The sequence below is a fragment of the Lissotriton vulgaris genome, chromosome 2_1 (genome assembly GCF_964263255.1).
Source record: "Lissotriton vulgaris chromosome 2_1, aLisVul1.2, whole genome shotgun sequence".
NCBI lineage: Eukaryota > Metazoa > Chordata > Amphibia > Caudata > Salamandridae > Lissotriton > Lissotriton vulgaris.
In genome coordinates, this window is record NC_141687.1 from 1,964,846,516 (window position 1) to 1,964,872,770 (window position 26,255).

At 45.0% G+C, this 26,255-nt stretch overlaps 1 protein-coding gene across 1 annotated transcript in view; it reads right to left on the reverse strand.

The window, feature by feature from the left end:
- Window positions 1-8,616, reverse strand: part of ARPIN (actin related protein 2/3 complex inhibitor) — a 193,449-nt gene extending 184,833 nt beyond the window's left edge. The window contains exon 1 of the mRNA XM_086958156.1: window positions 8,482-8,616. Within this exon, the coding sequence (XP_086814282.1) occupies window positions 8,482-8,573 (92 nt within the window). The 5' untranslated portion in view covers window positions 8,574-8,616. The remainder of the gene's footprint in view (window positions 1-8,481) is intronic.
- Window positions 8,617-26,255: the final 17,639 nt, after the last annotated feature.

The window sequence follows — 26,255 nt, forward strand, 5'->3', positions numbered from 1 at the left end:
GGTACAATGATCAACCAGAGGTGCCCCTGGTACCTTGCATCTAATTCTGCTGCAATGTGAAAGGAACCGTGCTTTTACACGTTGTTGAGTCTGACCAACATAATTGAGGTTGCATGGACAGATAATACCATAAATCACATTTTTGGTATTACAATTTGTGTGGTGTTTGAATGCGTGTCGATGATTTTTAAAGACAAATTCTTTGGATTGAATAGTAGACGGGCAGGCTTTGCAGTTACCACATCTATAATGTCCCACTACCCGCGGTTGGTTCCAACATGAGGTTATAGTGGGTTCTGGTGGGCATTCCAAGAATGATGAGACTACATGGTCTTTGACATTCCGTGCTTTTTTGAATGCGTGCATCGGCACGTTTGATACATCTAGATCCTTCGCAATCAGATTCCAGTGTTTATTTATAACCTTTTTGATGGACTGGCTCTTAGTTGAAAATGTAGTCACACAAATCATGCGTTCTTCTGATTGACTGCTACGTGTTGTAGGTTCGACGAGTATATCACGGTGACAGAACCAAGCTCTTTTTCTAGAGCGTTTAATGAGTCGCTTGGGATAGCCTCTCTCTATTAAGCGTGTCATCAGGATCTCAGATTGTAGCATGTAATCTTCCTTCTTACTGCAGTTCCTACGCACACGGAGGAACTGTCCGTAGGGTAAATTATCCCGAAGGACGCTTTACGAATCGAGGCTACAGGGGTGGTAGATCCAGGGGACGCTATACCACATTCTCTGACTCTTCCTATAGTTCCGGAGAAGACTCAGAACAAGCCGGCCCTTTTTTCAAATAGAAATGTGCAATTCGTATATGCATCCTCCATAAAGAATCGGTGACTACACCACCCACGACCAACTCCGGTCCCCATTCAGACACTTACGGCTACAACGGAGTTAGGCCGGTCTTTACCATTCATAAATTTGGACTCTTTTTGAGCCGCTAACGGTGGCCCTGTTTTCAGGGACCACATGTACATTGTCTTAGAAGCTTGAATAAGACTTGTCACCGAATGAATCAGATCACATATATCCTACCCCCTACACTTTCCCTCACGTCACCCCCTTCCTGTTGTGAATGTGGGCACGCACATTGTATATAAACTGTGGTATCAAAAGAATGTATAAAATGAGTAAGATATCCATTGAATAGGATGTATGCAATCTTGAATTAAATTCTTTTTTGCTTCTATAAAAAGTTTTTCTGTTTTTGAATTGTTGAATACAAATGGTGTAAATTTGTAATTTCTTTCCTCCGGTCATGGGACCCCTTCCTTTTGTTCTAATTGTTACCCAGGTCCCTACTGACTATATTGGGTCCAACCCTGTTTCTTATAACACCACCAAAAAAGAAGCGATAAACGCAACAATAGGAGCAAACGCCCAACAGTGGACACAGAACATGTTACCGAGCATGCAAGGAAACCAACTCTCAACAATACATTTGACCAGATTAAGGCAAATAAAGAGAGAAATAAATAGAGCAGTACAAATTATTTGTCAATCGGGTCCAGATGATAACATTCAAAAGGAATTAAGGCTGCTAAAAATGAGCATGAAGAAATTCATCTGGTTAGCAAACAGATAAGGCATGTGCCAAACTGTTACATGAAGCGAAAGCTAATAACAGTGCCAGGTTCTGGAGCAAAGTGAACAACCTAAAGAACCCAAGGGCCCCTGGAATCAACTCTCATTTGACCAAGGAAACCTGGGCCAACTATCTTTGGCATAATTTCAACTGCGAACAAGACCACATTGTACCCGAGGCACAGGGGAGCAGAAAATACTGGTTGTGTCAAGAAAAGCAAGTTGAGGAGATTAACTATTCTTTCTCGACTGAAGGGATCGTGAATAGAATCGCGAACTGCAGAGCAGAGGGTGCGCTGGGCCCCAAAGGCATCCCACAAATCCTATATAAGCAAGACACTGGTTACTGGGCGGCGGCACTACTGCCACTCTTCACACATATACTGGAAGTAGAAAGAATACCAGATTCCTGGAAGGTTCAATCATTTCCCCCATTTATAAGAAAGGCAGCAAAAATGAAGCAGAAAACGACAGGCTTGTTGCCTTAATAGACAATGACGTCAAATATTTTGCGGGTCTCCTACTGGAAGAACTCATAGAATGGGTATCCAAATTGGCATCATTCCTGATCAATCAAGCGGGATTCCAAAAACATATAGGGACATTGACAAATATACTTGCCTTATTGCTTCTAATCGACGCAGTCAAAAATATCAACAAACCGATATTTGTTTGCTTCAAAGATTATACATCTGCCTTCCACAACATTGACAGGAAGAAACTTTGGGAAAAACTCTCTAAAATGAAAATCCCACCAAGACTCTTTTCTCTGTTGATTTTGCTCCATACTGACAGATGGGTACAAATAAAGTTGGGCGGCCAGTCACTGTCTATCCAGGAGAATACCAACAACCAGGGGGCTGAAGCAGGGTTGCGTCTTGGTGCACTCTGTTCAAATTATTTTATGTCAAATCTCTTGCCAGAACTAGATAATTGCAATCACCATGCACCGAATCTGGGAGGCTTCACCCTCTCGAATGTACTCTATGCCGACGACCTTGTACTAATTAGCCGTACACCGATAGACCTGCAGCACTTGATAAATACTACGAGCAAACTTCCCTGCCAGGAATGGAATAAGTATAAACTTAGACAAAACCAAAGTGATGATAATAAACCAGAAAAAGTTCACACACCAGTTTCGCTGGGATTAGGAGGGACTCAGACTCGACACAGTAGAATAAATACCTGGGCATTATATTTTACAGTAAATGCATGTTCTTCCAGCAAAAAGCAGCCATAACAGGAAGAGGGACGGCTTTGGTGGTTGCTTTAAAAAACACCAAACATAAAATAACTGGTTCAAGCCTCACCCCTCAACTACAGGTGATCCAAGCGAAGCTCCTCCCTACCATCACCTATGGAAGTGAGTGCCTAAGAGGAAGAGATGCAAGCATTCTGGACAGGACGGTGTCCAGGACAATGAGAATAATATTTAATCTTCTGCAATACACCTCGCCGGCACAAATAAGATTAGAGTTTGGCCTGCAAAAGCAACAAATAGCATGCAAGGGTGCCTACATTAAATGCTGGCATAAAATAAAGGGAGCTGATTCAGGGACATTGAATGTGTACTTATGGAACGAGCTACATCAGAAAAAAGACAGTGCATCCGTGACCTATTTACAAGCTTCAATAGACTGTTTGGTCTTACAGGACCCCTGGGTTACTGTTGGGTCACACAAAAGCTTCAAAGAGCTGGTAAATAAAACAGTAAAAATAATGTCACTTGTGGAGGACAAAGCTGCATTAAGGGAGAGGACTCACTGGTTTGCTATACAGAGCTATTCTAGATTCTCCCCCAAACCTTATCTAGGTGCAGGCTTTACTAGAGCAAAGTAGGAAAAATACCTGAATCTGAGGATGGGCATTTTGTCATCAATGCTGCGTCTCTGCCCCCATGGAAACGGACACCGTCTACAACGTTGTGCAGATTATGCGGTGACAAAAGAAGATGTGCTACACTTATTGTGCATATGTAAGAGATTAGATAAAGAACGAACAATTATATTAACATCTGCCCTGAAAGGAAAAAAGATAAAAACATGCAGAAAGGCAGGGAAAGCATGCTTCGAAGGAGGGGATATCCAGCTAGCCTGTCACCTGGTTCGATTCATGTGCGCAGTAGGAATAAAGCTAAACACCAGCACTTAGCTGACAAATCAGACACAAAACACTGGTCTCTGCTTCCATTAAAATGAACTACAAGCACCAGCATAGGACTAAAGGAATTTAAAATCAAAGTATACAGTGAACCGCAACTTCTGGTACATGATTAAAGGTTTTAATAAACATTTTGCACATTGCTGTTTTTGCACATAAAGTCTCTTTTAGAGTTAATTTATGGGTTTATGAATTTAATGAGAATTCAAAATGACCATTTCAGAGATTTGTCTTATGGGCACTGTAGGAATAAAGCTAAACATCACTTACTGGACATAAATTCTTGTCCTCAGCTCCCGTCAAAATGAACTACAACTGCAAACTTGTAACTAAAGGTTTTGGCAAGGACAATAGGGATATTGCTGGTTCACACAATCAAAGTATACGGCAAACTGAAATCTCTGGCATATGACTTAATGTTTTAATATGGACAACTCAAATATATATTTTTTATATATATATATTATGGCTTCATTTAGAGTTAAATTATTGTTTTATGAATTTGAAGAGATGTTAACACCGCTGTTTTTATTGTGGAATGGTTTTAAGTAATCATGCAAATAAGGATTTACTTACTTCTAAGGCCATAATGTATGTTTTAAAAAACTGCGAATTCACTGGAAAAAAGCTGTTAAAGTGCAGTTATGGTTATAAAACAAAAGCTAAACACCAGTGAAGTTCTGCAATTATATTTCTGCAAACTAACGATCCGTTGCACCCCTATCATGCTCTGCTTATTACTTCACCTTCTGCATCATGCATGACATTCGATTACATAATAGAGAGGTGTAGAAAATATATAAAGTGAGCAAATATACACCTGTATATTCACTTTTGTTAAATAGGCTCCATGTTTGCAGACCTGGGTGTAATCAAAAGGTAGGACATGTACTTTTAGGTTTTACATGTCCTGGTAGTGAAAAACTCCCAAATTCGTTTTTCCCCTACTCTGAGACCTACCACTCTCATAGGTTAACATTTAAGATGCCTTGTTACATCTAAAAAGCTGGAATTCCTAACTGGAAGGAGGTAAAGCTGTCATGTTTAGTACCAATGGAATTGTAATGATAAATCCTCTTTAATCATAAAGTTGAATTAATGATTACAATTTTTAAAATGCTACTTTTAGAAAGATAGGATTTTTGCTCTTAGCCCTGTCTGCCTGCAGCCTGCCTCCAATACACGTCTAGGGTGGGTGACAGCTGGGCACTCTAGGCAGCCACACATGAAGGAATCTTTGGTTTTTGCTTGCGGGTCTGTTTCACATGGTGTAATCAAGAGGCACTTCCATTGGGTGGAAACTCTCCACCATTGAGTGCTAGCCTTAATTGGACCAGCACACGTAATGTTGACACATGGTTATCTTACCACGCGGTTGACCATCACTGTTCAATCAGTTCACTGGATTTCTGGAATTACTTCATCTCCTGCTTGGAGGGCTTTTTTTAAAGTTAAACAGGGGCCAGCATTGGAACGGACATTGGATAGCGCCCTTATCGTAAGACGCACTTAAGCGACTCTGTCTGGCGCACATTATGATATTGCCCTGAAGAAGTCCTATGTTCAAAGGACAAAATGCGTTGGCTGATGGTTTTTATGAACAGAACAAACATTAATAAAGAAGTAGATTAACAAATGCATTGCATTGACAGACGTCTTTTCAACCTAATCATGATACTTTGATGTCTGTTCTCTAACTAGATTATATGTTAGTTTGGTAGGGGTGCAGCTCCGATTTTGGTTTGTTTGAATCTTTGGTTTGACTTGATGGGCCATCCACATCCTGATGGGCCGTCATGGGCTGGATAGGAGGGAGCAGCTGAACATTGCCTCACACTTACACCTAAATAGGCTGTGTCCTGTCCCCACACAAAGGGCTATATACCTCCCTGTAGTAAGTCTGAAGACAGGACATGAATGAGTGTGGAGCCAGGGCAGGGACTCTGTGCACTTCAAAGGCATCTCTTTGTAGTCTCCCCTACATCAAACGCTCAAATGGGTATAAGTACTGGATCTCAGATCCAACCATTTCAGTACATTTCTGAACCAGTGGATACTTTGCCAGGAAGAACTGCTGTACTGCTACAAAGACTGCCACTCTGCTGGACTGCTGCCCTCTTGCCTGGGAGTGAGAAGGACTGAATAAGCATCTCTCAAACCCAGAGTGACTCTAAGGGCTAGTTACCTGACCTCCTGATCTGAAGTCTCAGGGACATAACAGATTTCCAATCATCCTCTTCCTGTACCTTGGCTTTGCCATGTGTGAGTCTGCCCTGACAAATGACACCTCCCCAGTCCTGGACCCTTGGAAGTGGGCCTAAGGTGTTTTGTTCCAGCGGAAAAGACGCATCCTTTGCTGCAAGAGCAGAATCGACAAATAGCGGCTGTAGCAGGAACAGGATTAGCGCATCACATCGGAACCAGCACAATGCCTTTGGAACCAACGCATCGTCGTTACTGCGTGGAGAACATCAACGCATCACCTACGTGGGCAAACACTTGCGCATCGTCTTCAGAACAACCACATCACCCTCGGAACTGCCACATTGCATGGGGAAATCAACGCATCGCCCCTCTGCATGGTGAACAGCGACCTATCACTGGGCTGCAACCGCATCTTTGTCGACGCTAAAAGGATTAAGGTACTTTAGTTCAGCAGGCCTCACTGGGCCTTGTATTCGGCACGTGCTCCATCGCAGTCAGCCTAAACTCCTGACGTTGTCTTGGCCCATCGCAACCAGATATCCCACATAAGCGCTTATTGCTTCTAAGCGTTTTTTCACAGTTTATTCTCAATAAATGCACATCTAAAGTTCTACTTACTGGACTTTTGTTGTGTTTGTCTTGTTTTATTTATAACATTTCGCTCTATTTTCCTAACCTGGTATGGAGACTTTTTGTGGTGTTTCCCTCTGTTACTGTTTGAAGTGTCGCACAAATACTTTACGCATTACCTATTAAGTTAAGCCTGACTGCTCTGAGCCAAGCTACCGGGGAGGGGGGGGGTGAGTACACGTTAAATTTAGGATGTGTTTGTGAATTACCCGGAGTAGGATTAGGGTTCCTGCTTGGACAGGTTGCATACCTCTGCCAACCAGAAACCCAATTTATAACAATGTTGAACAAGATTATTACTTAATCTACACTGTTTTGCTCGTTATCAATATAGTTATTCCTTCTACAAGCATCCACCGTTCTTAACTTTTCAAAATGTTAATAGGATGTCCAGATTATCATCATAGCAGCCTGAATTGCAAAAATCGCAAGACCTAAATGGTAATTGGACTGGGAATTAAGGTTTTAGACGAAATTCAATAAACTGAACAAAGACCATTATCAGTTGTAGGTAGGGTTGCCACCTTACCATTATTTTACCGACCTGGTCTGTACGGTAATGCCAAACAGATATAAAATTATGAGAAATGTTAAAAACTGTTATTGTCCTCTTTGAATCAAGCTTAAGGCAGCAAACAAAACATGAAAATAATGTTAATGGCGTCTACATTATTCCTATATTTTAGGGCAAACAGAGGCCAATTTGCTGTGCATCGACAAAAGAATGCAGGTGATTTTAAACAACCTTCTATTAGCGAATATGCTACTGGAAGGATTGACATCTAGCATGGGGCGCTGGAAGTAGAGGTGAGAGGCAATTCTGAAGCGTGAAAAAAGATTTAATAGGATCAAAACATACCTAGACACTTTACATGTGTTATGGACAAATTATAAATACGCAAAGAAGTTCGATTTCCACACTCATCAGGTGCGCGCCATATAGGTTTACAGTACATATGCATGACTGGTCATATCAAGTGGCCATTTCAATGGAAAATGTGCGCTCTGTAAAAGGCACGTATGTAGGAATTATTCTTTCTGTATTATACTTGTGTTTTCTTATGTTGCATAAACTTCAATAAAAACATTTTGAACTAAAAGGCACGCCATGCTTTAGTCATACATTTATGACAATGTGTTTCAAAATGTATCACTGGACTACTTTCCAATCATTCTTTTGCCGAATGGACGTGGCTTACTCGCTACACTTTGTACAGCACATGGATACTTTTCACAACCCCGTTGTTATAACATGGACAGCACCCCCACTCCGAAAACTGCTCCAGCGCCACTGCCATCTAGCCAGTATTTTAACTGCTGGCCTGCAATTTTAGATCCAGGCCACTGGAAAGATTTGGAAAACCCGTGAAATACATTTTTTTTAATCTTCTGGAGGGGGGGGGGGTGGAGATTCTAAAATACCAAACACGTAATGAAATCGGCCAAAAAGTGTTCGAGGACGGTCTAATCATTACAAAGTAACTGTCAAACCAAATAGATTAATAATGGTAAGTTAGCAAATTAATGTGATAATTTTACTTGAATTGTTTTTCATCTGCCAGCTCGTCGCTGTTCCTGAACAGCAAAATGTACAAATTGCAGGTGTTTTTTTTCTCCAGAGAAAGGTGGAAACGCAAGCTTCTGGCAGTACTAGAACCCCAACACAGACAAAAGTGGACGAGAATACAAACAACACTGTGTTCCATGCTCGAAAAGATTCACGCCCAAGAAATAAGACGGGCCCACGCCCGCAGAGTGAAGGATGCCACTTCTTTTATTATGATTTGTATCATTCCGACCCGCAGAGGGCACCATCCCACAACATAAACCGCGGCCCTCAATAATAAATACTGAAAACCAGTCAAGCTGGTTTACTAACCACCGTACCATTGGTGGGTGGAGGGATTCCATTGAGATGGAAGTCTGTCGTTATTCACCGGTTTGTTCTGAAGAGCGCTGTCCTGATATATCCGACTCATGGCTTCAGCGTAGGCTGTTTGTGTGGTTAATACTACACGTACTGAAAATGTGAAATGGGAAGTAAGGAAAAGAAAAAAAGAGCAAGACTTTGAAAGACAAGGATTCAGAAAAGGAAGCGGACATGTTCAAATGTAGATGGAGGGTTGCAATGCACAGTTAACTCTTTAGCATACCGTTTTAGAAAACAATCTTTCATTAAGGCATTATAAAGACCCTGTTCTATGCTTCGTAAAGACATATATAGTAAAATTTGCGTCTGAGTACATAAACAGATATTGGCGAATTATTTTAAATTAGACCGTAAAATATAACAAGACATTGATTTTGGTATAAAGTTACTGTTTAACACCTGTGTACTATCGAGTAGTATATGTCGTGTATAGTAAATGGGTTGCTTCTGATTGTTTTCAATCAGATCGCCTTTTTTCCAACATGGCTGCAGAGTGCAGTTTAGGAATGGGGCTGAAAAATGTCGCGTTCGTCTGTCTTTTATTTTGATTACACGTGACGTTTTTAGCTGACAAACACTATGCAGCAAAATAGACTGTTATTGTGGTATTGGAAACCGCCCCGTTCTATGAGACTTCGATTTGAACGCTAGAACTGTATTTCTTTGCCAGAACAGGATAAAATCAATGGGAGAGATACGTGTGCCAGTTCCTGTGTTGTCGCCTACGAGACGCAGCAACAGTTCTATGCGAGGCGCGCTCGAGGTGAAGTTGTATTTTAGATGCGAGCGCACTGCTAGAGTGTGCTCTGTAAGAACTTGCCTTTTTAAATAGCTATGGCCTTAATTCACAATAGGGCGAACGGCTAAACTCGGTGGATTGGGATTAAAAATCGGTCGGGGCAGGTTTAAAAAAATAAAGTAGCTCACACTTACATATTGCATTTCTGCGAAGTTTTATAAAAAGAATTGAGGTGGGGTGGGGGGAAGGGTCTCTGAGAGATGCATGTTTTCTTAACTTTACTTAGAAAAAAAAAATGCACGGATTAGTTCACACTGATGAAACTCAGCTGAAAGTGTGGAGTGTGTGTTTTCCCCCCCAATGACTGCCGTAGGACACAGGTTTCAGTTCTCAAGATTCTCTTTATTTAAAGTATTACACACAGAGAGGAGCGCCGGGCGTCTTACTGTGACTGCGCTCCGATTCACTCTCGAGGCGCGAACCGCCGTTCACGCATGCGCACTCCTGTGCGCTGTTTTCGTGTGCGTGTTACGTCACATGCACTTCAGCACGACTAGAGCGCTGACACCACATATCTCCTCCTTTTACGCACCGGAGATGTTATAGTTCAATGTCAGCTGTACCCTCACTCAAAGTCTCTAAGGTGTGCCGGTCTGGTTACTATTCTCCCAGGACGCGTGCGCCTTACCGGAGTGGATGCTCCATGGACAACCTTGGTTGCTGGCCACCCTTCCTTTTCTCTCCCCTGACCAAGTTCGTTCTTCCGGTGCGTCTCTTCTTCGTTGGTCGATGACTCCCTTACACTTGGTTCACTTAGCTTTTCACTCTCCATGCACGCTCCCTCTTCTCCATAGTTCTCACCGCCAGACTCTACCTCTTCTGCTTCTCCTTCTTGTCCCTGCACTGGTGCGCCATTTCCTTTCTCCTCCGGCCACCGCACGATCTTATTTATCTTCGCCATGCGATCCTGGGACCACACTTTGCCATCGCTAAGAAGCGCTGCTCTGCTGTGCACTTCTTCTACTTGTAGGGGTGGGCTGTATTTGCTTTCTCCTTTCTTCTTCAGTACTGCCCGCTTGACTCTCACCCAATCCCCTTTCTCCAGAACCAAATCCTTCACTTTCCTTCTCTGGTTGTAGTGTTCCATGTACACTTTCTGGGCCTTCTCTAAATTTTTTGGGACCACAGCAGGCGACCATTTACTGGTGATGGTCTTTTCTCTCCATACCACATTTTCCTTGGTGAACGGAAGCCTGCCCCTTAATATCTGGAAAGGACTGTACCCTGTTGGGGTGGGGGTGATTCTGTACGCCCACATCATCCTCTGGATCTCTGCTTCCCAGTCCTTCCCTTGCATGATGGCCGCTTGTATGGACCCCATGAGGACACAGTTAAATCCCTCCACCTGTCCATTGCTTGCCGGATGATGATACACTGAGGTGTGTTAGACTTGATCCTGTTCCTCTCAATGTATCGGTGCCACTTGTCAGATGTGAATTGCTGGCCATTGTCTGTTAATATTGTCCTTGGTATGCCCTCCCGCAGGAACACCGAGGTGAGGAACTTGATCACTACGTCCGAGTCCATCTCCTCTTGTACATGTACTTCCGGCCATTTGGAATACTTGTCAACCATGACACAAAGGTATTTGGCTGTTCCTTGGCCGTCTAATATCGGTCCCAGAATATCAACTGCTAGGTCCTCCCAGGGATTGCGGGGTTGCTCAAATTTTCCTAGCGCAGGTCTCAAGGGCTTGAGCACTTTGTCTGACCCCTGGCATTGGTCGCAGTCTCTGACATGTCTCTCGATCTGGATATCCATCCCTGGCCACCAGTACATCTGTTTCACCCTCGACTTGGTCTTCACGATGCCCAGGTGACCTTCATGTAGTAAGTTCAGCAGGGTCGGAATCAACTTTTCGGGTGGCACCACTTTGTCACCACGGTATAGGAAGATTCCGGAGTCGCTCATGGATAATTCTTCCCGTACTTCATATAGTTTTCTCAGTACTTCTTTCAGGCGTTTCTTTTTCTGGCCATCCTTTCACAAGGTTCTCCTTAACCTCCTTCAGGTTCTCATCTTCCTTGTACGCTTGCTCCCACTCCTGCAAGCTGATGGCGCTTTCCATGTCTTCCATCACTGCAACCATTTCCTCATTCTCTGCTATCGGTGTAGGTGCTTCCTCTATGGCTGAGGCCCTGCTGAGGTAGTCCGCCACTTTGTTGCGTGTCCCCGGGATGTACTCCACATCGTACGTGTATTCTAGGAGCTTGAGGGTCATTTTCGCTATTCGTGGGGTGGCCGTGTCTTGTCCACTTGAGGTAAGTACTTTGACTAAAGGCTTGTGATCAGTCTGTAAGCGGAACCTCGTGCCCCATAGGAACTGTCGGAACTTCCCCATGGCCCACGTGACAGCTAGCATCTCTTTTTCTATCACACTGAACTTTTGTTCGGTGTGTGACAACGCTCTGGACGCAAAACTGAGTGTTTCCATGGTGTTGTCGTCTCTCTCTTGTGCTAGGACCGCTCCCAAACCTTTTTCACTAGCATCTGTGGTGAGAATGGTATTTCCCGCAGGATCATGTCCGTGTAGAGGTACGGCCTGGCTGATGTTCCCTTTGAGCTCCTCGAACTCCTTCTGAGCCTCTTCGTCCCACTGGAACGTTGATTTATCTCTAGTCTCAGTTTGTGCGTCTTTGTGGCAAAGTGTTGGACAAATTTGCTGTAGTACTCGGCCATTCCGAGGAATGACCGCACCTCGTCTTTGTTGGATGGAGCTCTGGCCTCGCAGATTGCTTTGACATTCTCCCTCTTGGGAGTGATCCCATGTCCGCTTATCTCATGTCCCAGATAGGTGACGGATGTCATCCCGAATCTGCACTTTTCCCATTCTGCCGTTAGTCTTTTTTCCTGCAGCACGCCTAGCACCCTGGTCAGTTTGTCGTCGTGGTCCTTACGATCCTTCCCCATTATTAGGATGTCATCCTGGAAATACTGGATGCCATTGACGTCCTTGAACAGACGGTGCATGAGTTTTTGGAACACCGCTGCGGCGGACGCTAGCCCGAAGGTCATCCTGCGAAACTGGTAGCATCCATATGGTGTGATGAAGGAAGTGAGTTTTCTGCTTGACGGATGCAGGTCAATCTGATGGTATGCGGACGTGAGGTCTATGGTGGAGAACCATCTCACACTTCTTGTCTTAGCCAGCATTTCTTCAATCCTGGGGAGCGGGAATTTCTCTACCACCAGGCATTTGTTTAGCTCGCGCAGGTCCACGCACAGGCGCACTTTGCCATTGGGTTTCCTGGCAACCACCAAGGGGGCCAACCATTCCGAGCTATCTATGGGCTCTATGATCCCTTGTTCTTCTAGTCGGCACAGCTCTCGTTACACCGCTTCCCTCACCGCTATGGGCACGTTCCGGACTTTGTGAGACACTGGTCGGGAGTCCTCCTTTGAGAATGATCTTGTGCATGAACTTCTCGGGTTTCCCTACTTTCCCTCCGAAGACCTTGGGAAACTCTCTTCTCACCCTCTCCAAATCCGGCCAGCTTTCATTGTCCGTGAGCAGCACTTGTTCTTTGCCCCCTGGGTCTAGCTTGATTCCTAGGTCTCCCTGGTCTCTCCATCCTAGTACCGATGGGCCCTTCTCCACCACATACAACTTGCATGTCGCTGTCCTCCCTCTGAACTCGAACTTCAGGCTTCGGTATCCCACCATTGGGATTGGGTTGTTCGTGTATGACACTGGTCGTATGTCCGGTGGTTCTAGTTTGGGACCTATTTCGGGTTCGATTTTCTCTTCCCATGCTGACTTCTGATCAATGGTGTATGGGGATCCTGAGTCAATAGCAATTCGGATTTTGACTCCCCCTATTAGCATGTCCGCTCGTGGTTTGTCGGAGCGCCTGGTGTCAATGCCTAACACCAGTTCTTCAATGCATAGCACTCTGTCGTCTTCATCCGATTCTTCGTCCGCATCCTCTTCAGGTCCGGGACGCGCTATGTATTTCACGACCGACTTCTTCTGTTTCCTTCGACATACTTTCTCGTAGTGGCCTACCAGGCCACAGAATGTGCACCTCGTGCGAAAAGCCGGGCAACGTTTGTCCTGTGCCGTGTGGTTCGTGCTCCCACATCTATAGCACGTTGGCTTGGCATGCGAGAACTGTTTCCCTGATTGTCCGGGTCTTCCCGCCCATTTGCTGGTTCCTCTGCCGTCTCCGGGCGCCATCTTGTGTCTTCCCACTGGCTCCGCGTCATCCACTTTGTTGACCATGACTCTCTGCACGCTCTCTTTCGTTGCTGCTTCAGCACATCGCTTGGAAAGTTCAGCTGTCTTCACCATCGCGATTACTTCCTTTAGCGTTGCCTCACCATGGGCCCACAGCTTGTCCTGCACATTCCTGTTGGTGGTGTGCATTACGGTCTGGTCCTTGATAAAGTCTTCTTCCGATGCTCCATACTTGCACGTTACTGCTAGTCTCCTCAGGGCCGCTACATAGTCATCAACCGACGCTCCTTCTCCTTGCTTCCTCTGCTGAAAATTGTACCGATCAATGGAGACACACACCGCCGGACGGTAGTGCGCGTCTAGATCTTCTAAGACCTGTTTGAAGACGTCTGCATCGGCCGCTTGTAGAGGTGTTGTTGATATATTTGTGAACACCCTGATTCCTTCTGGGCCCACGTTGTGTAGCAGGATGCGCTTTCTTCTTGCAGGGTTGAATTCGTCACTGGATTCGTCTTCTAGGGCTTCTAGGTAGTTCTTAAAGTATTCCCTCCAGTCTTCCTACTTCATCTGTGGAACCCGCGGCCTGGGTAGGAACGGGATCGGTGCTGTGAGTGAGGATGCCTGGTTACTCATTTTGGCTTGCCTTGCTGGCTCTCCCTCCTGACTCCTGGGGCTGCCGGGTGTGCTGTCGTTCCCGCCCCGATTTCTGGGGCTGCCAGGTGCGCTGGTACTCACTGCTTGCGACATGTTGGGGCTCGGGTTCCTTCTTGCCCCTTCTTCGTGGTCACCCTTTTCCGCCAGGGCCTTGATGGGGGCTCTCGCTTGCTCCTACTCTGCTTCTGCGCAGGTCGCTGCTCCCTTGGGCTCTTGGCCACGTGATGCGTTTGTTCCGGTCTCCGCGCCTCTGCCGCGCTCCTTCGGTGTATCCTGCGGCTGTTTTCTTACCCCCCTTTTCTGTCGGGGGTGGTGTCGGCTTGCGTGTCTTGGGTCCTTCTTTCTCTCCACTTTGCTGTAGTTCTTCCTTTCGTTTTGTGTGGGGATAGATCCCACTCCTCGTCGCCACTATGGAGTGTGTGTTTTCCCCCCAATGACTGCCGTAGGACACAGGTTTCAGTTCTCAGGATTCTCTTTATTTAAAGTATTACACACAGAGAGGAGCGTCGGGCGTCTTACTGTGACTGCGCTCCAATTCACTCTCGAGGCTCGAACCGCCGTTCACGCATGCGCACTCCCGTGTGCCGTTTCCATGTGCGTGTTACGTCACACGCACTTCAGCGCGACTTGAGCGCTGACACCACAGAAAGCAAGTGAGGTAACTTTTGCTCAGGCCCCCCCCCCCTGCTCAGTAGGCGTACATTAATAGGCCGGCCCAGTGAGAGAAAGGGAGTGACACCTCTGCCCATTGATAAAAGGGAGTTAATGGACACCCATCGGCCTCCTGAAAGGCCGCTCAGGCACCCACAGGGCCGTTGACAGCACCCAAACAACACAGACACTGCCCAAATCGGCCCCAGGCTGCCCAGAAAAGCAGCCCACAATTGGAACTCGGATACCGGCCCTCGGCCATAGCCCACCTTACCAATTCGACCCTGACTATACTGTATAATTAATTTTCATTATATGAGCAGTGGGATAGGAGAAGGAGATATGGTTGCAGGAAAAACCTGAAAAATGCAGGCTTTTGGCCACCTTATATGGCCCGCAACTTCATTCATCCACCCTCAAGTGCATTCTTGCATTTACTGACTTACCCAAATCATTAACATAGCTGCCAAGGTTTCAGATTGCTATGTGTGATATTTTCATAATTTGAGAGCAATTATGAGTGACATTTCAACAACTTTGAGTGACACTTTCTTGCGAGCAAAACCAAGTACTGAAGATGAGGGAAACATAACTATCCGAAATAATACCCATTTGAGCTGCAAGAAACTCTACGAAGATTTTAAAACTGAAGCAAAGCACCAGAAATGGAAGCGCACTGAGAGGGTCAGATTGGGATTGCAATTAGGTACGAGCAGTCCCAAAAAAGCTGCCTACATTCGTGGGTCTTCCCCCTTTTAGAAAACATCATTTGATTAACCTCGTTGGACTCATTTTAGAGAAATGTTTAGTAAACTTAAGCATTTTTAAGCCTTTAAAATTAGTATGATTGGTGAAAATTAGAATCATTACATGTTGGCCAGGTGGGCGAGGTGAAATAAAATGGCCCAAGGGCCACAGTGCTTGATCTGGCTAGGGTTGCAACCTGGCTGTTTTTTACCGACATAACCTGTATTTTAATATCCTGGCCAGTGCGCAAATGAAAAAGAATGGGAAAGTCTCTAATTTTTTTCCTTTGATCAGTGTGTAAATAGTCAACATAAGTTAAAAACACTTTAAAATATGTTCTAAAGCTGCTTTACTCAACTGTAACTTAAAAGTTAAACAAAAAAAAACATAAAAGCCATGTTCATGTTAAAAATATATTTTTATATAATATGTGCTCTCTAGTTATTCTCTGGCCCTTGCAGAATCTTATAATAAAAATAAATTACTGTTTTATTTTCTAATTGTTTTTTTTTAATAGATTTACATAAGGTGAACTCAGTGCTAGGGCATTGGGGTGATTCACATGAGCAACCGTTACACTACACAACATCAAATGTATTTTTACTTTAGGCGTTGGGAGATTAAGTGATTTGCTAGATTCACAGGCTGTTGAGCTGGTACTGAAACTGGAACCTGGTCTCTGACTGCCAAAGTAGGCTGCTTTGACCAAAACGCCATATCCTCTCTAATTTAATAAAAGCCTAATAATGGTTACCTCACAGTGAGGCCTATACAAATGCACATACACCCTCCAGGAAGGCTTCTCTTAGTTCACTCCCTCCACAGCCCTCCATTTCCTAAGGGTGATGGTTTTGCAGGGTAGTGGTCAAGAAAAAGCACACAGCTACTACTGCTCCAGTGGGGCCTGAGGTGTGGATGGCCCAAATCCAAAAATCCTGCTCCCAGTGACGCCCCTACATGCTCCCACCCACCATTGCCTGAATGTGATGTCCTAGTAGGTGAGCGATCAGGTATAAGACACTGCTTCACATTCCCTACTGGGAGACCAAGGTAAGAATGACCCATCAAATAGAGCAACACCTGGCCACCATTAAGGCAGATTGTCACACGTAACATCTTCGACCCGCACACCATAACCTGCAAGGCGATGGTCTGGGAGGGTAGGAATGAAGCTGAGGCCCTTAAAAACTGGCCCACATGTCCCCCATTAGGTACCAGCCCATCGGCCAATGCCCGACTGCCCTGCTTCCCAATCCGACCCTGGGCACTAACAAGAGACAGACTGCTTGACTGCAGACAGGGACTGCAGCTCCTAAGAAGATGATCTCATTGATCTGTTCATTCACCTAAAAAGCAAATTATATAGCGTAGCAAGTGCAACTGGGACATTATACAGTCACTCAGTCTCAGGCATAATTGGTTGCTATTGCAATAAGGTAAAAAAATAGTGCTGGGAAGTGCCAGCGCAAAACAAGGAGGTATTTCGCTGTAAACACATGGTAGTGCAAACAAATAAAAATTGCACTATCACAAAGGTGTAAAATGAGGTCCTATAAACAGTTGGACAGTATATTATACTAGTTATGCCCATATTCAAAGAAAGTATGCTTTGATTTATGACATGTTGTGGTCACCTAAGTACTGAGCTTTTTCAAAACATTGGGAAACAATATATGAATTTCAATAAACAGGAAACTTCAGTTAAACATAGCTACCAAGTTTTCAGTATACTTATATGTGACATTTTTATGGTTTCAGTGTAATGAGTGACATTAAACTGCCAAATGTGTGACACTCTTTTGCAGGTAAAACAAAGCAATGACATCCGGTCAAAGGGTTAAAATCAGAAATTACATATTTTGAGCAATAAAAAGCTATAAAAGCGTATTGATACTTTTGGAGAACCCCCAAAAATGTAGTGTCCCTAACCTATTATAGGGGTGTGGAATTCATGTAGCTGGACGCCCAGGACATATTGTTTGGGTTCAAGGGCAATGCGTTTTCATGTTTATTTTGTCCTTGGGACAAGTAGGCTCAACCCCCTGCAGCACAAACCCTTTAGCTGCCAGCTTACAGTACCACTATAGATTAGGAAAGGGAATTGTCTGCAGTAAAGGTCATATTTGTGTCCATATGTTAATGCTGTTCAAACTTGTGTTTATGGTTCATTAATATAAAGACTTTATTATTAGGGTGAGCATTTTAAGAAAATGGAAGGTCAGATGGCACTACCAACCGTGGTTTCAGTATAAAAGTGTCTACACACGTTTGCAAAGTTTAACAATATGAGGCTTTGCATAATGATTACAGGATGCTGTCTGATTAGATGTAAATGTATGCAAAAGCTTGCAAGCAAGATTGATGATACCTTGCTTTCAAAATAAAATGTTCATAAAAAAATGCAACTAGGAGAAAAACGTTTTGCCTCACTACTGTGAAATTTTGGGTGCCACTACTTTGAAGAATCATACTTTGAAGCATCATTTAGTAAAATATGTTGATGCATCCTAGTATTTCCCAAAAATATACATAAAAGAAAATCAGTGTAACCAGTTTCAACAAAATTATAGGAAATGAAAATAAACAAGCATTGGCAAAGCCAATAGGTGTGATATTAGTGGTAAGTTATTTTGGTTTTGTCTATGCATGTCTTGTTTTGACATGGGTTTTTGTGAGACTTTAATTCTGTGTGAGCTGCCAGGCCGTTATTATTATAACAAACATTGGCAAAAGCAAAAAAAAATTGGTTTAAAGAACCACACATTTCTACAGTACTTCCTGGCACTGAACACAACTACTTTGGGCGCCTATATGCTCCTTGTGAAAGAACAGAATACTGCCACTCACAGTGAATCCATCTGGTACAGAGAGAGAGAATTTTAATAAAACCAAAAGATTTTGGTTAACCCAAGACCTAAATAGGGGCCTAATTCTTAATGAAAGTCGCTGAAGTCCACCCATGGTATGTTGTTGCATTAGCTCAGATTCATGGCTTTCATGAATTCATAAGAATTTACAGAAGTAGGTCTGGAAATCCTACTTCTAAAAAATATTTGTGAACTGCACTATACAATGAGCAAATGTGCACTTGTAGATTTCCTCATGTGAAAATCTGGTGAGCAGAAACAAGTTCACATGCCCACCAAACACTTTTTGTCTCCTAACTCTGGTAGAAATTTTACTTCTGCCCTTGTCAGGAGGACATTTTCAACCTTTCTCTGTATTGGAAAATAATAGAGACAAGCTGATAAAAACCCATAACACATGCAAGTTAGTAGGTATGCACAGACTCAGCAAGGTATTCCAACCATGGCGAACTATTACTTACCACTACCTCTAGCCCTAGTATGTAGCTCTGCGAAAAGGTGGCAAAATAAGGAAATCACTAGTAATCAAACCCTACTATGATATGAGCTTGGACATAATCAGAGACGCTAATATCAGAGCTCCTGTATAATGAGATTGCTACCAAAATTTGTCACTGCACTACCTAGCACCAAAGGGACAAGTGGATTTCGTTACAGAACAAGTAGATTTATGAAGCAACTTGTCACAGGGACTAATAGATATTTTATGAAATTCCACACACCTGCTACTTGACATAAAAGAGTAAATCTGTTTGCCCATTTTGCTGCAGCCTGTCATATACTGTGTATAATGCAGTTTTAAAATAATGACTTTCACAATCGCTGTGCTTTCAGTCACAGGCTGCCACCTTTTAACAGTAGCTTACAAGTGCTCAACCTTGTGTTCCAGCCTGAAATTCTGAAACAATGACGAGTAATTTTGAAGGCACTATAATCATAAGTGGATTATCCTGAAACAAATGGTGAGCCAGTGTTGGTGCACAGAACTCCTGAGTGTTTGAGATAAAGACTAAATTGTATTTACAGCCCGAAGTGAAATCTAAATTCTGCAACCTACTCTGTCTAATTATTCCTGCCTAAATGTCGACTTTCAATATTTAGTAGTGAAAACAAAATTCTGCAATATGCTGTCTACTTTACCATGTGTAGTGACAACAAGGGAACCGAATCAAGTCAACCAAGGACCTTGGGATCAGTTACTTTTAGACAACAGTGGTCCTTTGGAGTGGAGAGGTTGGAGAACAATAAAATATAGACAGAATTGTGACTATATTGGTTTCCAGAGGTCTCCAAACCGGTCCTGGAGGGTCGGATCCATGCCAGATTTTTAAAATAACTGCATGCATCTCAATGGGGATATCCAAAAAATCTGGCATGGATCCGGCCCTCCAGGACTGGTTTGGAAACCCCTAGTTTAGACCTATCCAGCCGGACAGAGGTCTGATATTTACTTTTAAATCAGTAGCAAGAACATTTTCAATAATACACAAGGCAGGGCACAAGCCTGTACCCCACTGATCACACAATGACATACACACACACGGAAACAAAACAGGGCTTTTTAGGCAAAAGCTTAGGGTTAGTTGCACATCTAGTTTGGATAATATCAAAGTACAACAACAATAAACCAAAACACCTTTACACATCTGGTACACATCTTAGTAAGTATAAGGTGTTTGAAGGGTTTCTACGACGTTTCGATCCGCTTTTCCGGGTCATGCGGCTCATCATCAGGACATAATATATGCCTAAAGGTAGACTTAATTGCCTATGAAAGGAGGGAGGAAAATACAACAGAATGGGAGTTAGGAGGACCTACAAGGGGAACCTTGTGTGAAAACGCTCAATTTATACATTTAAACGACAGGTAATCAATTATAAAAGGAGGAAATTATTATAACTACGGCCGATATATATGGGAGGCATCAAGAGTTCAAAAACAGAGCTAATTAGGGCTGCTACATATGCTTAATAGGTGCCCCATAAATGCAATGAGAATAAAAGCGTGTGGCAAGGGGGGAAAAAAGGAAGGATTTACGGTGCAAATCGGCTCAATTGCGTGGGGGCAGTATGCAAGCCCTGTACATGGTATAATAGCCGCCAAATAGTCAATAGCTAGTGTTAGGGGAAGATATTATCAAAGAACAGAATAGGTGACAGGCTTCGGAAATGTAATTCTAAATATAACAGTTGAAAAACGTCAATTTAGTGCCAATTTATACACATACAACCGATTTGTAATAGTCATTCTTAAGCAGGAGAGAAAAACAATGTCGTGACTTGTAAAGGAAGCGAGTATTCTAGAATGTGTAGCCCGGTCAAGTGCAGAAGTAAAACAGCCTAGATTACCAGAAAGCAAGGAACGTGGAGTTTATTCCTTCAACTTGAATTTTAAACTGGGCAGTCTGTCCTCACACGAATACGGCAGCGTGGGCCTCGTAGTGAGGTGTGACGGCAATTTCGGAAGCTGGCCTGGAAGGAGGTAATGGGGCTTAATGGGGGGTCTGCCGGAGCGGGGTGAAAAAGAAGTAAGGCTTGTAGAGACCGGGAGCATTGGAGGAGTGAATAAAGCATGCTTACCAGAATCGGCTGAATTTCCACGGGTTAAGTCTGTGAAGCGGATGGGCGATCCACAGCTAATTAGCCTGTGCGGGTGAGAGAGAGGGGCGGGAATTTAAAACCAGGAGGGGGATCTGGGTAAAACCTAGGGAGTGATGGCTAGAATGCCGGGCGGAACTTACAGAGAATGCCAAGTACTTTATGTACGATCGCAGTAGAAGTGAGGAGAGAAGTGAAACTGATGTGGAAGAACTCTCCCGTGTGGGGGCGTAGTAACTAGTGATTGGTTGGTGAAAGTAAGAATGGATTTAGGCTAAGAAGAGTAGGGGGGAATGGGCGGCGGCCATCTTAGAGAGTTGAAGGAATAAACTCCACATTCCTAGCTTTCTGGTAATCTAGGCTGTTTTACTTCTGCACTTGACCGGGCTACACATTCTAGAATACTAGAATAGATTTCAACACAGCGAAACGAGTTCAATCCAGTAACTGAGGACAGCCCAGAGCGTCGGAATACCTGGGGCACAAGAGGAGTCCACGAGAAGCTCCCATCTGCAAGCGATAACAGAATACCGGCCAATCTCCTCTCCCGATGTTCGGGGAGATGCAGCTCCACAAGATGGCGATCGGGCAAGACGGGAGGCAGAGGAGGTGAGTGCCGATAGAGGGACTGCGAGCAGCCCACCACCCACGAGACCCTGCCAGCACCCGCCCAGCGCTATAACCACACACCAAGCCCGGCAAGGTCCGCAGAGAACGGACGGGGCAAAAGAAAGTGCCGGCCACCGCGACTGAGTAGCAGCTACAAGGCGAAAGTGAAAGTTAACACAGAGCGCCGCCATCTTACCTGAGATGGCCGCACCCTTTCAGCTCCGCTCCCCCGACCACGAAGCGACGACCTAGCAGGGGGGTGGCATAGGTAGCTGCTCCCTGGGAAACCTCCAAATCAAAGGAAGCCTCCAAAAGACCACCGCAATCTACAAACGAACCGGCAGAGCACAGCGCCGCAACCGGAAGAAGGAAACCGAAAGCACCACTGGGAGCGGCCATCTTGCGGTCCCATACCTCCCCCTCCAAGCGAGAGCAGCATCTGCCTTAACCCATCAATAACGGGGGTCCCCCCAACAAAAGGCGAGGGAGCACGACCTCAACCACCTGCAATTGGCCTGGTACAGCTGTAGCCCAGCAACTTCCGATGAGAGCACAAAGATGTAGCACTAAAAGGAGCTTGAGAAGAAAAGAAGCGAGCAGCTCCGAGTGCGGGGGGACACAAGCAGAGCATCAACGAGTGGACACAACAAGGTCACCAAGCTCAGACCCTAGACGCACCACACCGGCTACGCTACGCCGAGGGGAGAGGATACCGTTCAAGCCACAACACTGCATGACACCAGAACTGACGGTCAGCAGAAACATAAGGAACGGTGACCAGACACGAGGGGGACAAAAGGAAGCAAGCTAGCCACAGCGTATCAGCAGGCACAAGAAGGGGTGCCACAACTGAGGAGCTGGCAGGGGCAAAGGCAAAGACCAGGACGAGGTGCATCAGAGAACCCAGCAGATATAGAACTCACCACACAATCCCAACACCAAGAGGTGAACCAACTAAAGCCCGATCCTCACTCCAAAAGGAGGGCAGACTAGGCAGCTTGCAATCCAGAAGAGGCCTCGACACTATGGCAGGACAGGAGGGGAAACCCTTCAATGACACCAATAAACACAGGAAAGACACACCTGAATCACCTTTGAAGCAAAGAAATGAAACCACTCTGGACATGATCCTAAAGAGGGTGAATGAAGGCAACGAAGTGGCCAAATCAACAAAAGTAACAATTGACAACATGCAGCTAGAACTAGCAGCAATAAGAGCCGACCTGCATAACACAAACACCAGGATAGAAGCAGCAGAAAAGCGCATTAGCGACATTGAGGATGTAACCCTACAAAGCAACAAATCGCTGGCAGCGATCACCAAGACCTCAAGAGCCTTCTAAAAACAGCTGGCAGAGCAGGACGATTGAGCAAGAAGAGGAAATATCCGCATCCTGGGGATCCCTGAGGGAGCAGAAGACAAAGCCGGTGCCTACACAACTCTGTTAGAAGAAATAATACCACAGCTAACTGGCCTCAATTTCGACCAACAATTTGAAATAGACAAAGCTTACAGAGTGCCAGCATCGAAACCACCGCAGGGTAAAGGACCTCGGCCAATAATATGCAGTCCGCTAAGATCAAACCACACCGAGGCGATCTTTGCTTTTGCTCGCAAAAACCCGAACCTGAGATGGGAAAGCAACAAAATAATCATCACGCAGGACTTTTCAAGACAAACAGTAGAGACCAGGAAGGGGTTCCTGACACTAAGGGACACGCTACGTAGGAATAACATCACCTGCAGCTTCGCAGGCCCAGCAAGATTCAGAATTACGGACAAATGGCCGACACTGACATTCGACGGCCCGAGCGACCTAAGAAGATACATCCAAGGCCCACCAGCAGAGGACATGGATGCCCAGAATCTAGGAGCTGCAAAAAGAAGCTCATTCCCGGACAATGCGGAGAAGTCTCAGTGAAAGTTAAAAGAAAGGGTCTACCGGATTCAAGAAAGCAACAAACGGAACTACCCCTTAACTGACCTACCTCATACTTTCTACCTCTTGACACTACTACGCTATATATGTACGTAGCCAACCAATCTACCTCACAACAGATCTACCTCCTACCTTGCCTAAAGCTAGACGGGGCGACGACCTTGTGCCACGGGAACCTCATATATATCCTTTATGTTATGCCAAGTTGCTTACAGGGCGAGAATATACAGAACTTGGGAAGAACTCATCACCGAGCCTCGGGGGAAGGGGGGAGGGAACTTTGCTGTCGCACACCCACTTAGCAAGCAGCGTGGGGTGGGGGAGGTGTGGGAGGGGGGAAGGGGGGAGACACCGGGTACAGCTATATGGGCTTCCTATATCTATTTATCTATTCTTCACTTTCCTTCTCTTCATCATCTCCCCTCTACTCAGGTACGAACACAAACGACCACTAAATAGTTGGATAGGCCACGCAGCTACAAAGGGGAGGGCACAGTAAGCCCAACTAGGGCACGGGACCTTGCGACAACGCAAATCAACACACAAAGAGAAACCAAGAGCGACACACAGCACACAAAATGACACACACCCAGCACGGCCAGCTCCTAGCTAACATTAAAGTTGTCTCCTTCAACGTTAAGGGACTCAACCACCCCGTTAAAAAAAGAAAATTTATAGAGTACCTAGCCAAGCTAAAAAGTGACGTGTGTGTCCTCCAAGAGACAAAACTGTCTGCCGACGACGCAAAACGGCCTAAAGCAAATTGAATAGACCAATCAATCTGCTCACCGGCATGTCACAAAAAGAGAGGGGTCATCACACTGATAAACAAAAGGGCCAAACTAACACTGCAGAACTCCTACGCCGATGAAGAAGGGAGAGTCCTAATAACTAGCCTGATCAGGGGGAGGAGACAATACACATCGCAAACATTTACGGTCCAAACACAGAAGACAGGGCATTCTGGACCAAGGTCGAGGATAAACTAAGCAAACTTCCACAAGATGACCTCCTAATAGTCGTAGGGGACCTAAACCAAGTGCTGGACCAGGCTACAGACAGACACCCACAAAGGTCTAGCCACAGCTCGCAGGGGGAGAACATTCTTAAAAACATGTGCCCCAGGATCCTACTTAGGGACCCATGGAGACTCCAAAACCCAGACGCCAGAGACTACACTTTCTACTCCCACCCCCATAACTCCTACAGTCGGTCGACTACATTCTATTTTCTGAATCACACACCCACCTCATAGATCAAGCAGAAATAGCACCCAGATCAATCTCGGACCACTCACACATCAGCCTAAAACTATCAGGGAGGCATAATGAACATATCACGCGCAGATGGAGGCTTAACGACGACCTCCTTAGAAATAAAACCATCACGGCAGAGATAGAAGGTTCCATAAGAGACTACCTAGAAATCAATGATAACCCAGATACTGACAGGGGCATCCTCTGGGACGCCTTGAAAGCCACCATCAGAGGGAAACTACTTTCCATTAAAGCAAGAATGAATAGAGAGAGAAACAAAAAAGTCACAGATCTCGAGAAACAGATCAAGGAACTAGAGGTAGGACACATAGCAAACCTAGAGAACAGGAACACACAACCCTGACGAAAAAGAAATACGAACTGAACAAAATCCTGAGTGAGAGAGCAGGCACCTGGCTGAATAAATACAAAGCAATTAATTTATGCACAGCTAACAGAGCTGGGAAAGCACTAGACTCCTACCTAAAGACCAAACAGAGGCAGCATGCGGTAGCCGCAGTGACAGACTCCAAAAACAAATCCCAAACTTCAAACAAAGAGATCCTCAGAGTCATCAAAGAATTCTATGAGGAGCTATACAGGGAGGACCAGAACCTCAGCCAAGATGGTGGAACCAAGCTCCTAGACAAGATCCCCCTGCCCGCACTCACAGAGAAACAGAGGGAGACACTAGAACAAGACATCACAGGCGATGAAATAGAAAAGGCAGTAACGAGCCTTAAAGACAGCAAAGCCCCAGGCCCAGATGGGTACACGGTGAGGTTTTACAAGCAATTCCTACCCCTAATTAGACCCACAATGGTGGAAGTCTTTTCAAACTGCATTCAAAAAGGGAGACCCCCTCAATGAACCCCTCAATGGCGGAAGCCAACATTATAGTCATCCCAAAAGAGGGTAAAGACCCACAACACCCAAAAAACTACCGGCCAATCTCCCTAATCAATGTAGACTGCAAGATCTATGCGAAGATCTTAGCGACAAGACTAAACACGCATCTGCCCAACCTCATACACTGCTCTCAAGTAGGCTACCTCAAAAACAGAATGTCCCACGACAACACAAGACTCTTGTGCCACCTAATAAACCATGCCTCCACCAGCACCAACGCAGCAGTCATGATCGCCCTTGACGCCGAAAAAGCTTTCGACAGAGTGTCATGGCCTTTCCTGGATCGCTGCATGCTAAAATTCAGATCAGGGTTTAACTTCAGAAGGATGGTGCTAGCGCCCTATAACGAGACAAAAGCCTGCGTGGTAGTGAATGGCGGAGCATCCGAGCAACTCACTCTGGAGAGGGTCATAAGACAAGGCTGTCCACTCTCCCCAGCTCTCTTCCTACTAGCCCTGGAGCTACTCCTGGCCATGATTAGAAATAACAAAGACATAAGGGGAATCCCAATGGGGGGTGACACA